This window comes from Chiloscyllium plagiosum, unplaced genomic scaffold (assembly GCF_037043375.1).
Source record: "Chiloscyllium plagiosum isolate Xiang-an unplaced genomic scaffold, Cpla_swu_hap1 HiC_scaffold_32, whole genome shotgun sequence".
Taxonomy (NCBI): domain Eukaryota; kingdom Metazoa; phylum Chordata; class Chondrichthyes; order Orectolobiformes; family Hemiscylliidae; genus Chiloscyllium; species Chiloscyllium plagiosum.
In genome coordinates, this window is record NW_028270170.1 from 2,607,844 (window position 1) to 2,623,745 (window position 15,902).

Here is a 15,902-nt window from a genome sequence, read left to right on the forward strand (position 1 = left end):
GAGGCGACCAGAACTGCACACAGTACTCCAAATGTGGCCTTACCAAGGTCCTGTCCAGCTGCAACATAACCTCACAACTCTTGAATTCAATCCCTCTGCTAATAAACGCTAATACACCATAGGCCTTCTTACAAGCTCTATCCACCTGAGTGGCAACTTTCAAAGATCCTTTTTATTCCTTGCTATTGTTTCAACTGGTCGTGGGTGTAGGTACTGATGTTTTGGAAGCACTGCATCAAATGGCTACAGACACAAACCAGGCTGAACAACCCATTCTGAATTTATGCAGCAATTATCCTGTAACTGAGGCAGACCGTAAGCAACCTCTCAGCATCATCTTCTTGTTCTGTAAACCTGACAGTGTACTCAAAGCCATCTCTATATAACAAAATCTGTACAGTCCCGTTCTCAGTTTGACTTCAGACTTCTAATTTCTGTTTCTGTGTATATATAAATGTTAAATGGTACATTCCACAGGTAAGGTGTTAACTTACCTGAGTACATTCACCATAGATCTGTGAGTATTATCTCAAACTATCATTAAAACAGTAAGCTATTTAAGGCTTTGCATATCGATGTTGAATATATTACACATGTTGTTTTATTTTTCTTATCTCTCTTTTTCCTTTCAGTCAAGGTGGTGCTGATCATTGCTGCAGTTCCTGCTTACCAGCCCACACCCTGTAATCAACAGTAGCATAATAAACTGTTGTGTTTTGCCTGGACGGTTACACACATGCAGTTATACAGGCATGGTCAGTGGATAAAACTCACGAGCAGGGACCACAGCTGATTATTAGCTGCCGTGGAAATGTCCTCCTGCTGAAAATGAAGTTAACTCCGATAATAACTAGGATTGAACCTGGTGTCAGCTTGACTGAGTCACTCATGGTGAAACCTCAGGTGACACTTGTCCTTAAACCCAATGTTCATTAAAAAGTCAACTCAATACCAAGTAATTTGTTGAGTATCACAATGAAATGAGTTGGATGCAGTAAAATTCAAATTTTCTTAATGCATCTTAATTGGAAATAAAGTAATTTAAGAGTCCCATTACCCACAGGGATAAAAAAAACTTCATGATAAACAATCAATTGAATAACAATTTGCTATTAAAAAAGAATAAAAGTAAAATAAACTCTGAAAAAACTCAGCAAAATTGGCAGTTTCTGTGGAGAAAGAAACAGAGTTAACATTTCAACTTGACAACCAGTTTTTCAATAAGTTCACTGGACTCGAAACATTGCTCTCTCCACAGATGCTGACAGACCTGCTGAGTTTCTCCAACAATTTTTGTTTAAATTTCCAGTTATTGGCATCTACAGTATTCTGCTTTGGAGTAACATCCTCTTTGATTAATGAACTGATGGTTTTTCATGCACCCTAGTTCATTTAGAAATTTAATAAATATTTAAAGAACACTCCTACCCTCCCCAATTCTCATCTATACACGGATAAATATAATGCAACAGCTGCAAGTAGAGATTGACATTGGTGTGTGCTGTATATCACACTGGTTATGCTGTGCTTTGCTGAGCATTATGATTTCAGAGATGGAATGCTGCTTGACTTTCTCATTACCAGCCTGAGTTCAATATCAGGAAGGTTGCCTTGCTTGGTCTGTGAACAGCTTTCATCTGTTGCTGCTAGGTGTAGATCAAACCGGAGTGATGTAGATTTCTTCCGAAGGTGTGGATTATCTTTGAAAAAGGAGCATTCCCATTCCTTGATAACCTCATCCACTTTCTCCGACCTGAAACATTCACAAATATTGAGCAGACTTACTGATCAACTGATACTGTTTCTGAACATTTTAGAAGAGCACTGATTACTTACTTCATAGAATCTTATATTTCCCAGAAAGTGATCATTCAGCCCAGTGCGTGTACCAACTGATTGAAAGAGCTATTCAACTTAATTCTGCTCTCCCCTACCCTTTCTTCATACTCTGTTAGTTTTTGCCCCTCAGCTTTCTATCCAATTCATTTTCAAAAATTAAATTTATTTTCACTGCTTTTCCAAGCAGCATGATCCAAATCACAACAACTCACTGCATAAAAATACCTTAAACAGAACATTGTTTACAGCAAACTGCTCGGCTTTCAGGACAACACCATGCAACCCTGTCCTGGAGGACGCTGTAAGACTGTCACAGTGTCGACGCAGATACCACCGTTACGCATGGAGGCACCTCCCACCATGTTCATGGCAGTTACTCATGTGACTTGGTCAACGTTGTCTATCTCATATGCTGCAGGCAAGGATTTCCCGAGGCGTGGTACATTGGCGAGATCAAGCAGACACTATGACAACAGATGAATGGACACCGCACAACAGTCACTAGGCAGGAGTGTTTCCTCCCAGTCGGGGAACAATCAGGGACATTCGGCTTTGGATCTTCTGGTGACCATCCTCCAAGGCGGACTTTGGGATACGCAACAACGCACAGTGGCTGAGCAGAGGCTGATAGCCAAGTTCGGTAACCATGAGGATGGCCTCAACCGGGACCTTGGGTTCATATCACACTATAGGTGACCCCACTGCACTAACCATTCTCTCTCTCTCTCTCACTCTCTCTCTCACACACATACACACTCTTATATATTAATGAACCGAACCCTGCAACCCATTCTGAAGATGAAAGACTTAACAGCAATCTAGGTTTGTTCAACATATCATTTTAGTTGTGTGATACTGTAATCTTTTGCTGTAAATTATGTGTGTTACAATTGTGTCCTTCACATCCACCTGATGAAGGAGCAGTGCTCTGAGAGCTGGCACTTCCAAATAAACCTGTTGGACTCACACCTGGTGTTGTGTGATTTTTATCTTTTCCCACCCCAGTCCGGCTCCTCTAAGTCATTCCTAGACTTAGAAAATTAAGTACCAGTTTGATCGTTTATTTGGGTTATTTGGAGAAACAACAGGGTTGATGGAGAAAAATCTATACCTTTTGATGGGGTTGGGGTTTGGGGGGGGTGCGGAGGTTGGGGTCAGGAGCGAATCTAAAAAGTAAATCCAAACCTTTTGGAGTGAAATCAGGAAAGACTTGTCCAATAAAGCGTGGTAGAAGATTGGGACTCTCTTCCACAGTCAACAATTGATGCTCGATTAATGGTAATTTAAAATTTACGATTAATAGATTTTGTCATTCAGTATTTTTAAGATATTTAGAGTAAAGTTGGGTTCATAGAGTCAGGTGCAACTCAGTGAGCTCATTCAATGGGATCACAGGTTCGAGGTGCTGGGCTGCCTCCTCAGCTTTCTATGTTCCAAGCTTCAGGGAACCTAAATAAGTTCAGGTTTGCTATTGCCCCGCCTCATTCTGAGCTGTCCGATGTTAACCTATTGTTACAATCTTACAGCATTTCTTTATCCAATTCATGCTTTCTGATTTCTTTCTCACTTTGAAGTTCTCTTTCTCTTTCTTCATCTCTTTACTCCATTGTTAACTTCTCTCTCCAGTTCAAGTATTTGCCTTTCTCATTCAAATTCAAAATTTTCTTTCTTTTCCTATTACAGACTGCTTCATTTGCAACTGATTTCTGGCCAAATCTAACTGTGTTGTGCCTGGATCAGATTCCTCTTCTTTCAACCTAAGACGATGCACTATTAACTCAGCTATCTCTACTTCCTTAGCATTTGCTTTTAATTCTAACTCCAACTTTGCTGCCAACCTAGCCTTGGTTATCTCTTGCATTATATTCATGGATATATTTTCCCTTTCCAGAAAAGTCATTTAGGTTTTCAATAAACAGAGGGGAAAGTGAGGACTGCAGATGCTGGAGATCAGAGTCGAGAATGTGGTGCTGGAAAAGCACAGCCGGTCAGGCAGCATCCGAGGAGCAGGGGAATCGACATTTTGGGCAAAAGACATCCCTGATGAAGGGCTTATGCCCGAAACATTGATTCTTCTGCTCCACAGATGCTGCCTGACGTGCTGTGCTTTTCCAGCACCACAGTCTTGACTTTCAATAAATAGAGTACCATTCATGTTGAATGTCTTATCAGCCTTCATCTCAGCAAGTCCCTGTGCTTGGATTTGTTTCTGGATTTCAAATCTGACAGAAACCCCACATTCTGTTACGATCATGGACCAGGCTGTCAAACCCTCTCCCCACCTTACTCCATTCCAAACTTCCAGCTCAGCACCATCCTTATGACCTGTCCCACCTGTCCATCTTCCTTCCCACCAATCGGCTCCACCCTCCTGTCTGACCTATCACCTTTACCCCTTCCTCCATCTACCTATTGCACTCCTAGCCCCACCCTGTCCTATTTATCTCTCCACCCCCGAGGCTTCCAGCCTCATTCCTGATGAAGGGCTCCTGCCCGAAATGTCAATTTTCCTGCTCCTCGGATGCTGCCTGACCTGCTGTGTTTTTCCAGTGTCACTCTAATCTTGACCCTTGTCAAATTTATGTTGCAATCTTGCTAGGAACTAATCACTTATTTTGTAAAGTACACGAAGTCTGAGATCCAGAGGACCTATTAGTAGAGTAAAGCCACAAGATTCCACAGTTTTCAACAAGCAACAATAAACTTAACCATTCAGTATTGAAAGAGTGATACAATCTAGAGTATATGTGCAATTTATCTCTAACACCCAGGATTAACCTTTGGTAAACATGGGGAATAGTCTGTGATCAAACAGTCCACAGAACACAGCAAAGGCAATCAAGACAGACCCTGTGATTCCTGAAGAAGGGCCTGTGCCCGAAACGTCGAATCTCCTGTTCCCTGGATGCTGCCTGACCTGCTGTGCTGTTCCAGCAATAAAGTTTCAACCTGTGATTTCTCAGCAATTCATCCAGACCTTAACAATACAGTGGATCAGCAAATCACATTAAACTTCACAATGGATCACAAATTCACAACAGCCTTCTGATGGCAAGGAGACCAGAATTGCACGCAACATTCCAAAGAGGCCTAATCAATGTCCTGTACAGCTGTAATGTGACCTTCCAATTCCTATCCTCAATGCACTGACCAACAAAGGAAGGCATCCCAAATGCCTTCTTCACTATCCTATCTACCTGCGACTCTGCTTTCATGAGTACAAAGAGCAGTACCGTACAGCACATTACAGGCCCTTCGGCCCATAATGTTGCGCCGAGCATTTATCACAGTCTAAGATCAACCTAAACACCCCTCAATTTACTGTTGTCCATGTGCTTCTCCAGCAGTTGCTTAAATGTCCCTAATGTCTCTGACTCTACTACCACCACTGGCAGTGCAATCCACACACCTACCACTCTCTGTGAAAAGAACCTACCTCTGACATCTCCCCTATACCTTCCTCCAATCACCTTAAAATTATGACCCCTCATGACAGCCATTTCTGCCCTGGGGAAAAGTCTCTGGCTATCTCCTCTATCCAAGCCTCTCATTACCTTGTACACCTCTATCAAGTCACCTCTCTTCCTTCTACTGTCCACTGTGAAAAGCCCTAGCTCCCTCAACCTCTCTTCATAAGACATGCCCTCCAATCCAGGCAGCATCCTGGTATATCTCCTCTGCACCCTCTCTAAAGCATCTACATACTATCCATAATGAGGCAACCAGAACTGGACACAATATTCCAAGTGTGGTCTAATCAGGGTTTTATAGAGCTGCAGCAAAACCTTGCGGCTCTTAAACTCAATCCCCCGTTAATGAAAGCCAAAACACCATACGCCTTCTTAACAACCCTATCAACTTGGGTGGCAACTTTGAGGGATCTATGTATGCGGACCCCAAGATCCCGCTGTTCCTCCACATTGCCAAGAATCCTGTCTTTAACCCTGTTTCAGCATTCAAATTCAAGCTTCCAAAATGAATCACTTAGTATTTATCCAAGTTGAACTCCATCTGCCACTTCTCAGCCCAGCTCTGCATCCTGTCAATGTCTTGTATCTTGCAACAGCCCTCAACACTATCTACAACACTACTGACCTTTGTGTCATCAGCAGACTTACTAACCCAACCTTCCACTTCTTTATCCAAGTCATTTAAAAAAACTACAAAGAGCAGAGGCCAAAGAACACATCCCTGCAGGACACCACTGGTCACCGACCTCCAGGCAGAATGAGTTCCATCCACTATCACTCGCTGTCTTCTTTCAGCCAGCCAATTTTGTATCCATACAGCCAAATTTCCCTGTATCCCATACCTCCTAACTTTCTGAGTGAGCCTACCAAGGGGAACCTTATCAAGGATGTAGTAGGTTACAGAGAGACGTAGATAAGCTGCAGAGCTGGGCTGAGAGGTGGCAAATGGAGTTTAATGCGGACAAGTGTGAGGTGATTCACTTTGGTCGGAGTAACCAGAATGCAAAGTACTGGTCTAATGGTAAGATTCTTGGTGGTAAGTTAGGTGAGTGGTCAGATGCATGGCAGATGCAGTTTAATGTGGATAAATGTATGGTTATCCACTTTGGTAGCAAGAACAGGAAGGCAGATTACTACCTAAATGGAATCAATTTAGGTAAAGGGGCAGTACAGAGAGATCTGGGTGTTCTTGTACACCAGTCAATGAAGGTAAGCATGCAGGTACAGCAGGTAGTGAAGAAGGCTAATAGCATGCTGGCCTTCATAACAAGAGGGATTGAGTATAGAAGCAAAGAGGTTCTTCTGCAGCTGTACAGGGCCCTGGAGACCTCACCTGGAGTACTGTGTGCAGTTCTGATCTCCAAATTTGAGGAAAGACATTCTGGCTATTGAGGGAGTGCAGCGTAGGTTCACGAGGTCAATTCCTGGAATGGTGGGATTACCTTACACTGAAAGACTGGAGTGACTAGGCTTGTATACCCTTGAGTTTAGAAGACTGAGAGGGGATCTGATTGAGACATATAAGATTATTAAAGGATTGGACACTCTGGAGGCAGGAAACATGTTTCCTCTGATGGGTGAGTGAACAGCTTAAAAATACGGGGTAGACCATTTAGGACAGAGATGAGGAGAAACTTTTTCACCCAGAGAGTGGTGGCTGTGTGGAATGCTCTGCCCCAGAGGGCAGTGGAGGCTCAGTCTCTGGATTCATTTAAGAAAGAGTTGGATAGAGCTCTCAAGGATAGTGGAATCAAGGGTTATGGAGATAAGGCAGGAACAGGATACTGATTGAGGATGATCAGCCATGATCATATTGAATGGTAGTGCAGGCTCGAAGGGCAGAATGGCCTACTCCTGCACCTATTGTCTATTGTCAGAGAGATCTTGGTGTCCAGGTACACAGATCCTTGAAAGTTGCCACCCAGATTGACAGGATTGTTAAGAAGGCATACAGTGTTTTAGCTTTATTAATAGAGGGATCGAGTTCCGGAACCATGAGGTTATGCTGCAGCTGTACAAAACTCTGGTGCGGCTGAACTTGGAATATTGTGTACAGTTCTGGTCACCGCATTATAAGAAGGATGTAGAAGCTTTGGAAAAGGTGCAGAGGAGATTTACTAGGATGTTGCCTGTTATGGAGGGAAGGTCTTACGAGGAAAGGCTGAGGGGCTTGAGGCTGTTTTCGTTAGAGAGAAGAAGGTTGAGAGGTGACTTAATAGAGACATACAAGATAATCAGAGGGTTAGATAGGGTGGACAGGGAGAGCCTTTTTCCAAGTATGGGGACGGCGAGCACGAGGAGGCATAGCTTTAAATTGAGGGGTGATAGATATAGGACAGATGTCAGAGGTAGTTTCTTTACTCAGAGAGTAGTAAGGGTATGGAATGCTTTGCCTGCAACGGTAGTAGATTCGCCAACTTTAAGTACATTTAAATCGTCATTGGACAGGCATATGGACGTACATGGAATAGTGTAGGTTAGATGGGCTTCAGATTGGTATGACAAGTCTGCGCAACATCGAGGGCTGAAGGGCCTGTACTGTGCTGTAATGTTCTATGTTCTATGTAAGTGCCTTACTGAATCCATATACATCACATCCACTGGTCGACCTTCATCAACTTGTCTCGTCACATCCTCAAAGAACTCAATAAGGCTTATGAGGCATGACCTGCCCCTCACAAAGCCATGCTATCTTTAATCAAACTATGTTTATCTAAATAGTTATAGATCCTGTCTCTCAGAATCCGTTCCAGTACCATGCTTACCACAGACATAAGACTGACTGGTCTGTAATTCCCAGGGATTTCCCTATTTCCTTTCTTGAACAAAGGAACAACATTCGCCTCCCTCCAATCATCCGGTACTACTTCCGCGGAGAGTGAGGATGCAAAGATCATTGCCAGAGGCTCAGCAATCTCATTCCTCACTTCCCGTAGTAACCTTGGATATATCTGGTCTGGCCCTGGGGAAGCAAGGATCTGGCACAGCTTTAGAGGATTATATCTATCTTGATGCTTACCAGAATTTCTAGCACATCCTCCTTTTTTAATATCAATCTGTTCAAACCTATTGACCTTGGAGATATCTGGTCCTGCCCTGGGGACTTACCTATCTTGATGCTTCCCAAAATTTCCAGCACATCTACTTTCTTAATATCAATCTGTTTGAGCCTATTGACCTGGACCACTGTGTTCTCACTATGAACAAGGTCCCTCTCTCTAGTGAATACTGAAGCAAAAAACTCATTTAGGCCCTCCCTTATCTCTTCAGACTCCAGACACAAGTTCCCTCCACCATCCCTGATCGACCTTACCCTCTCTCTGATCATTCTCCTACTCCTCATATAAGTGTGGAACACCTTTGGGCTTTCCCTGATCCTTCCCACCAAGGCTTTTTCGTGCCCCTCCTGACTCTCCTCAGTCCATTTTTGAGTTCTTTTCTACCTACCCTGTAATCCTGTAAAGCTGTGCCAGATCCTTGCTTCCTCAACCTTAAGTCAGCTTCCTTCTTCCTGTTGACGAGAAGCTCCTCTTGTCATCCGAGGTTCCTTCACCTTCCCATTCCTTGCCTGTCTCAGTGGGACAATGTTATCCAACACTTGCAACAAGTGCTCCTTAAATGTGAACATAAAACTAATTCTAATTTTAATTACTCATCTCGGCTTTGAGAACTACACTCCAATATTTATTCACAGCCTTACTCCAGCTTTTCTCTATCAGCTGGCTTCACCAAGTTAGAATTATCACCAGGATTTTCCTTGAGCTCTAATTTCACTCAGATGCAGCAAGCAACTACTGCTGACAGTCTTTCATCCCAACCATCAGCTGTACTGAACTGAGAGTGGTACTCAGCTTCTTCTGAGCCTTTATAACTTCCAATACTTTTCCTAAGCCCTGACGCCAACACTTAGCTGCTTTCTGTCACTGGAAACTTATGCCTAAACTCTAACACTACAAAGATAGCAAACTGCTCTTGACTGTTGACTGAGTCTCCCACACAGAAGCAATGGACTGTATATAGTTGCTTAGACAAAAGTTGCTTAGACGAAAGTGAGGACTACAGATGCTGGAGATTGGAGTCAAGATTAGAGTGGAGCTGGAAAAGCACAGCAGATCAGGCAGCATCCGAGGAGCAGGAAAATCAACGTTTCAGGCAAAAGCCCTTCATGAGGAATTCCATCGATTTTCCTGTTCCTTGGATGCTGCCTGACCTGCTGTGCTTTTCCAGCACCACTCTAATCTTGACTCTGTATACAATTGCTTCCCAGGGGTACAGCATAGAAGAAAAAGATCCTAATACATAGTTTATCCTTTTCCTTCTGCAACTGTTTATCATTTGAACACATCTTCAGTGACCCACTAACCGTCTGAGTGATCTATCGAAACCTTTACATTAAACCCCTCCACTATTTCTGGGTAGAATTGAGTGTAGTCACCCTCCAGCTCTTAGAACAGAGTGTAATCTGCACATTACAGTTCACAGATTGCTTACAAAAAGAAGGATTCATCACATTTTAGTTTGCTGTTAATTCAATCAGTCCATATTCAGTTATATAGCAGGATAAGCTTAAATTAGACCAATGACATGCACTCCCAGGCCCTGACATACAAGCATCTTGTCTTTGACCAATGCCCTTCCATATTTCTAGCTGTAGCTCAGTGGGTAGCACTCTCACAGTCTGAACTACAAATATTCACCTCACACTCAGAGGTATGAGCAGATATTTCAGCCTGACACTCCACGTTCTGTGCTGAGTGGGAGATCTTCTGAATAATCATTCAAATCACAATATCACATGCTTTCTGACCTGAACAAGGGTCCTGTGACACAGTTTTGAAAAAAGCAAGGGGAATACACCTGGTGTCCTGATAAATATTTATCCCTTAACCAATATCACAAAAATAGACTATCTGGTTATTATTGATGTTGTGCAGCTGCTGGTGTTGGACTGAGGTGGACAAGGTCAGAAATCACATGAAATCCAGGTGATAGTCTAACAGGTCTATTCGAAATCACAAGTTTTCGGATCGCTGCTCCTTTGTCAGGGGAAGTGAGGGGCAGTGCTCCGAAAGCTTGTGATTTAAAATAAATCTGTTGGACTATAACGTGATGTTGTGTGGCTTCTGATCTGGGTATTATTGCATGATTGTTTGTGGAATGTTGCTGAGCACAAATTAGGTACCAATTTCATATCAGCATTCAAAATATAATTACCAGTCTGTGAAGTGCTTACGGGCATCATTGTGTTGCAAAAAACCCTATTGCAAATATTTCTTTTCATTTTTTTAATTACTCATCTCAAACTCGAAGCTGCCTTACTACTTCCTCCACGCACAGTTACTGTCTGCAGGTTTCTCAGATGGTCAGGTACATTATACCTGTCCAGTGGAGAAACTGCATTGACAATCCTAGGGAGAGGGAGAGGGGTCAGTGGTGGTGGTGTATGGAACCCTTTGAGAAAATAAAACTTTGGAAGAAGGTATTTTGGAGAAGCTTGCATTGTGTTATGAACCGTGATTAACCTTTGGGGAAGTGAAAGCTGAATCTGTGTGAATCAGTGGGATAGCATGTGAACATAATCTGTATAACATCTAAAACTTGGTAATAGTTTGCAACCAAATCATTCCTGGCAAGTCTCAAAGTCTGGTCTATAATCACGGTAACCCAGAGATATGTTAGAACATGATATTTACCCATACAGTTTGTCTACGAAATGAATTAACTGTTGCTGATTACATCGATTCAACAGTCCTCCAACACTGAACCCTCATGGCTAAGTAAAGCACTGGATCCACTTCTGAGTTAAAAAGATTGTGGGCTCAAATCCCACTCCAGACAGGTAAGTACAAAAGCTAGGTTGAAACTCGAGAACGGTACTGAGGGAATGCGACACTGTCAGATGTGTGAATGTTTGAATGAATCTTTAAACTGAGGATCCCCCCCCCCCCACAAATACCACCACCAAAAGAAAGGAGAACTGACGAAATTCTCCCTAATGTCTTGGCCAATGTTTACTCTTCAATCATCATCACTAAAAAATACATGATCTGCTCACATTGCTACTTATGGAAACTCACTGTAGTCAAATTTGCTGACACATTTTCTACCTAACAATATCACCACAGTACACCAGTTTTCAGTGGCTGTAAGGGTCAGAAGTGCAGAAGTGTGCTATACAAATGTGTGTTTTTCTCTCTTTATGCAATGTGTCACTGCGGGCTGTGTTGAATTCAATACAAATAATCAGGTCCCCTCACTGTGTTCTACATTCACAATCCCTTTAACTCATTGATGTTAGTCTGCTACCCAAGAAACCTAACCTCGATATGACCAGACACATTGTTTTGAAATGGAAGCCAGCAGGATCACTCAGGATGCAGTTCTAGGGAGGTCATTTTGCTGAGAATGTGCAGTTCAAATGTCTGAATTTAGTTTAAAAAGATCTGGAACTAAAAATTTGCCACCAGTGAATGTTGTAAAACCCAATCCCGGTTCACTAACATTGTTCAGGGAAGAAGACATCTTACCCAGTCTGGCTGATGTGACAGCAGAACAACAGCAATGCGGCTGTCTGAGGAACTACTCAAGCCTTTGTGAACTTATCCAATTCTACCATCATTTAAAACAGGTGATGGTGGGAAACTTGCCCCCATTCCCAATGCTGGCTATTTCTTCTCAGGGTAGGATAAGGATGTGAGTAGCTAACCCATACTCCTGACCTGGCTGACTCCAAAGTAAGGGTAGGCATCTCCTCACCCTTTGCTTCTGAGGTTAATGAGCTGGACTTGACTCCCCCCACACCGCTGTACCTCCAGGTGAAGACTAGCTAACACATCCCTTTAACCCAACTCGAGGTACAGGCCTTGGTAGTAAATGTTGAGCCCTCAGCGTTTATCCAGTACATGTGGTAACTCAGTAGGAAAGCACCAAGCATCACATACTCACAATTATGAGGAACAGTCAACAAAGTGCTGACCTCATCCTGATAATGAATAAAAACAATTCAGTAGCAATTTTCTTTTGATTACTCAATGCTCTGTAAGGAATGAAACAAATGTTTCTATACTTACTGAATTTTGCCATGAGCCTTTGAACTCCCAGCCACTGCATTTTGACCTCGAATTTCCTGAGTTGTCACCATCTGGATTCTCTGCTCCAGGTGGCTAGTGATGGCTGCAGCTGCAGGAGAAACCATTGGATTAAATGCCAAGGATCAGGTCGATCAAAAGAACTCAGCAGATCCTTTATCCATCACTGTACGGCATTGTGGAGTGGGGGCCTGCTCAGGTCAACAATGGAGGAGCACTCTGAACCCTCTCGCAATGATGAGTTTGGTTGTAAAGAACGACTGCCTTGAGACATGGAAGTGGGTAGGGCTGTAGGTGGGTTGGGATTGGGGCTAGATATTTGGGGATAGATATTGGGGGATATAAATTGGGGGATAGATATTGGGCTGGGATTGGGGGCTAGATATTGGGTCTGAATCAATTTCTTAAGCTTTCACTCTCACTTCCCTCTATAGCAAGATAATGAGACCAAAACTCACACAATATCCCAGGTGTTATCTCACTAAGGCCCTGACTAACTGCAGCAAGACGTCCTTGTTCCTGTAGACAAATCCTGTAATCCTTCAACTGAGGCTATCAAAAGTGCATTGCATGATCAGTTAAACAGAAACAATTTGCAAAAGTACAGGGAAAAGGCAGGAGAGAGCACCAAGTCATGATGCTCATTTTGGAGAACTAGTGGAGATATGGTGGGCCAAATAGGATGGATTGGTGGTCAAGAAGGCATATGGTATGCTTGCCTTCATCGGATGGGGTATTGAGCATAAGGGCTGACAGGTCATGTTAAAATTGTACAAGACATTAGTTCGGCCGCATTTAGAATACTGTGTACAGTTCTGGTCACCACATTACCAAAAGGATGTGGACGCTTTGGAGAGGGTGCAGAGAAGGTTTACGAGGATGTTGCCTGGTATGGAAGGTGCTAGCTGTGAAGAGAGGTTGAATAGGTTAGGATTGTTTTCATTAGAAAAAAGGAGATTGAGGGGGGACCTGATTGATGTCTACAAAATCATGAAGGGTATAGACAGGGTCGATAGAGACAAGCTTTTTCCCAGGGTGAGGGATTCAATAACAAGGGGTCATGCTTTCAATGTGAGAGGTGAAAAGTTTAAGGGGGATACACGCGGCAAGTACTTTATACAGTGGGAGGTAGGTGCCTGGAATGCGTTGCCAGCAGAGGTAGTAGAGGCAGGCACGGTAGATTCATTTAAGATGCGTCTGGACAGATGCATGAGTAGGTGGGGAGCAGAGGGAGACAGAGGCTTAGGAATTGGGCGACAGGTTTAGATTTGGATTGGCTCAGGCTTGGAGGGCCGAAGGGCCTGTTCCTGGGCTGTACATTTTCTTTGGTCTTTAAATAGCCTCCTTGTGGGCTGTAAAGGGTAAAGCTGCCATAATTCTACTCTCCCATCAGAGAGAGAGAGAGAGAGAGAGAGAGAGGACTGATGGTGGCTTCACCTGAGGGTCACAATGTCTCAGGCATGAGTTTGAGAAGTAGAGTTCTTCATGGTAACAGGCACAGAAATTCAACCCACATTGTTGATATTACGCTACATTGTAAACCAGCTGTCCAGCATCTGAGCTAACTGACCCTATTACTGATATGCAGAGCTGCTACTTTAGAACGTGTGGGCAGATGATATCATGGATACCAAGTTTCTTCATACATCAGTGAATTAGTTTGCTGTGTTTTGTGATAATGACTGTGGCCCTTTTGATTATTTACTGGTATCATCTCAAAAATAGCTAGGTTTATGAATTTATTTTGCAACTTATGAAGGTGGAACTTGAAACAATAGACTATTCCTCAGGGCAACTAGGGATGAGCAATCAATAAGGGCTGGCCGACAACACCCACACATTAGTAGTAAATAAAAGTGATCATTCTGAAGCTAGATGCTGTGAGCTGTTGGAATGTGGTTCTGCAAGACTGTGTTGCTGAAATTCCTCTCCCTCCCAGACAGCAGCTTCGCCAGTGGGAGTAGCCACTGCCCATTGGCATGAGAAATCATCAGGAACCACTTTATACCCATTAGGAAGAAATGTCCTCTGTACTCCCCACTCAAGATCACTGTGAGCACAGGGTGTAAAGCAAAGACAGATCCAGATGAAGAAATTAACACCACAAACGTAGATAGGAAAACAATTTAGATTAGATTAGATTCCCTACAGTGTGGAAACAGGCCCTTCGGCCCAACAAGTCCACACCGACACTCCGAAGAGCAACCCATCCCCCTCTGATTAATGCACCTAACACTATGGCCAATTTAGTATGGCCAATTTACCTGAATTTATGAGGAGGATTCAAAGACTCTGCAAAAGGATTTAGATAGACTCAAAATCTGACAGATGGTCTAGGATACTGGAAAATGTGTGGGTGTCCACTTTGATCGGAAGAACAGAAAACAGAATACTTATTTAAATGGCGAGACAGTGCAGAATGCTGCAGTACAGATGGATGTGTGTGTTATGGTGTATGAATCACAAGAAGTCTGTGCGCACATACAGCAAGTAATTAGGAAAGTAAATGCAGTTTATTGCAAGGAGGCTGGTATATAAGACAGAAAGTCTTGCTCCAACTCTACAGGACATCAATGAAATTGCTGCTGGAGTAATGTGCCCAGGTTTGGTCTACATATTTAAGGTGGGATGGACTTGTATTGTAACCAGCTCAGAGAAAGCCCATGAGGTTTATTCCTGGGAAGAATTTTCTTATCAGGAAATGTTGCGCAGTTAGACCGATAATCATTAGAGTTTTAAACAACGGAGTGGCATGACTCTTATATAAGACTTTGAGAGGTTTGGCAGGATGGATGTTGACAGAAAGCTACTGCTACACACAGACCACAGACCTTAGAGAGAGGGTCTTCTTCTCTCAGTGGGTTATTAATCTGTGGAATTCTTTATCCCAGAGAGTGGTAGCGGCTAGCTTGTTAAATATATGTAAAGTTGAGTCAAAATGTTTTGATTGACAAATAAGTCAAAAGTGAGGCAGGCAGGAAGGGAATTAACAAAGACAAACACAGAACAACATAACACAGGAATAGGCCCTTGGGCCCTCCAAGGCTGCGTCGACACAGTTTGCCCTACCATACTAAAACTGCCTTCCCTTACAGGATCCGTATCCCTCTACTCCCTTCCTATTCATGTATTCATCCAGGTGCTTCTTGAATGCTGTTATTGTGTCTGTTTCCAGCACCTTGTCTCACAGCACGTTCCAGGCACTCACCAGCCTTTGTGTGAAAAATCTGCCTCGCACGTCTCTTTTAAACTTGCCCCCTCCCCCTACACCTTGAACCTGTGTCCCCGAGTAATTGACCCTTCCCCGCCAGCTAGGAAAATGCCTCATACTTCCCACTCTATCCTCTCTATTCACAACCTTATAAACTTCAATCAGGCCACCCCTCAATCTCCTGCATTCCAGTGAGAACAAACCCAGTCTATCCAACCTTTTCTCATTGCTAAAATCCCCCAGACCAGGCAACATCCTGGTAAACCTTTTCTGTACCCTCTCCAAAGCATCCAC

The 15,902-nt window shown here is 43.2% G+C and overlaps 1 protein-coding gene across 2 annotated transcripts in view; it reads right to left on the reverse strand.

The window, feature by feature from the left end:
* Positions 1-1,407: 1,407 nt before the first annotated feature.
* krt222 (keratin 222) overlaps positions 1,408-15,902 on the reverse strand; it is a 36,146-nt gene continuing 21,651 nt past the window's right edge. For both annotated transcript variants that reach the window (XM_043674721.2, XM_043674720.2), the window contains exons 5-6: positions 12,380-12,488; positions 1,408-1,753 (exon numbers count right to left, since the gene is read on the reverse strand). In XM_043674721.2, coding sequence (XP_043530656.1) covers positions 1,540-1,753; positions 12,380-12,488 — 323 coding nt within the window. In that variant the 3' untranslated portion in view covers positions 1,408-1,539. The remainder of the gene's footprint in view (positions 1,754-12,379; positions 12,489-15,902) is intronic.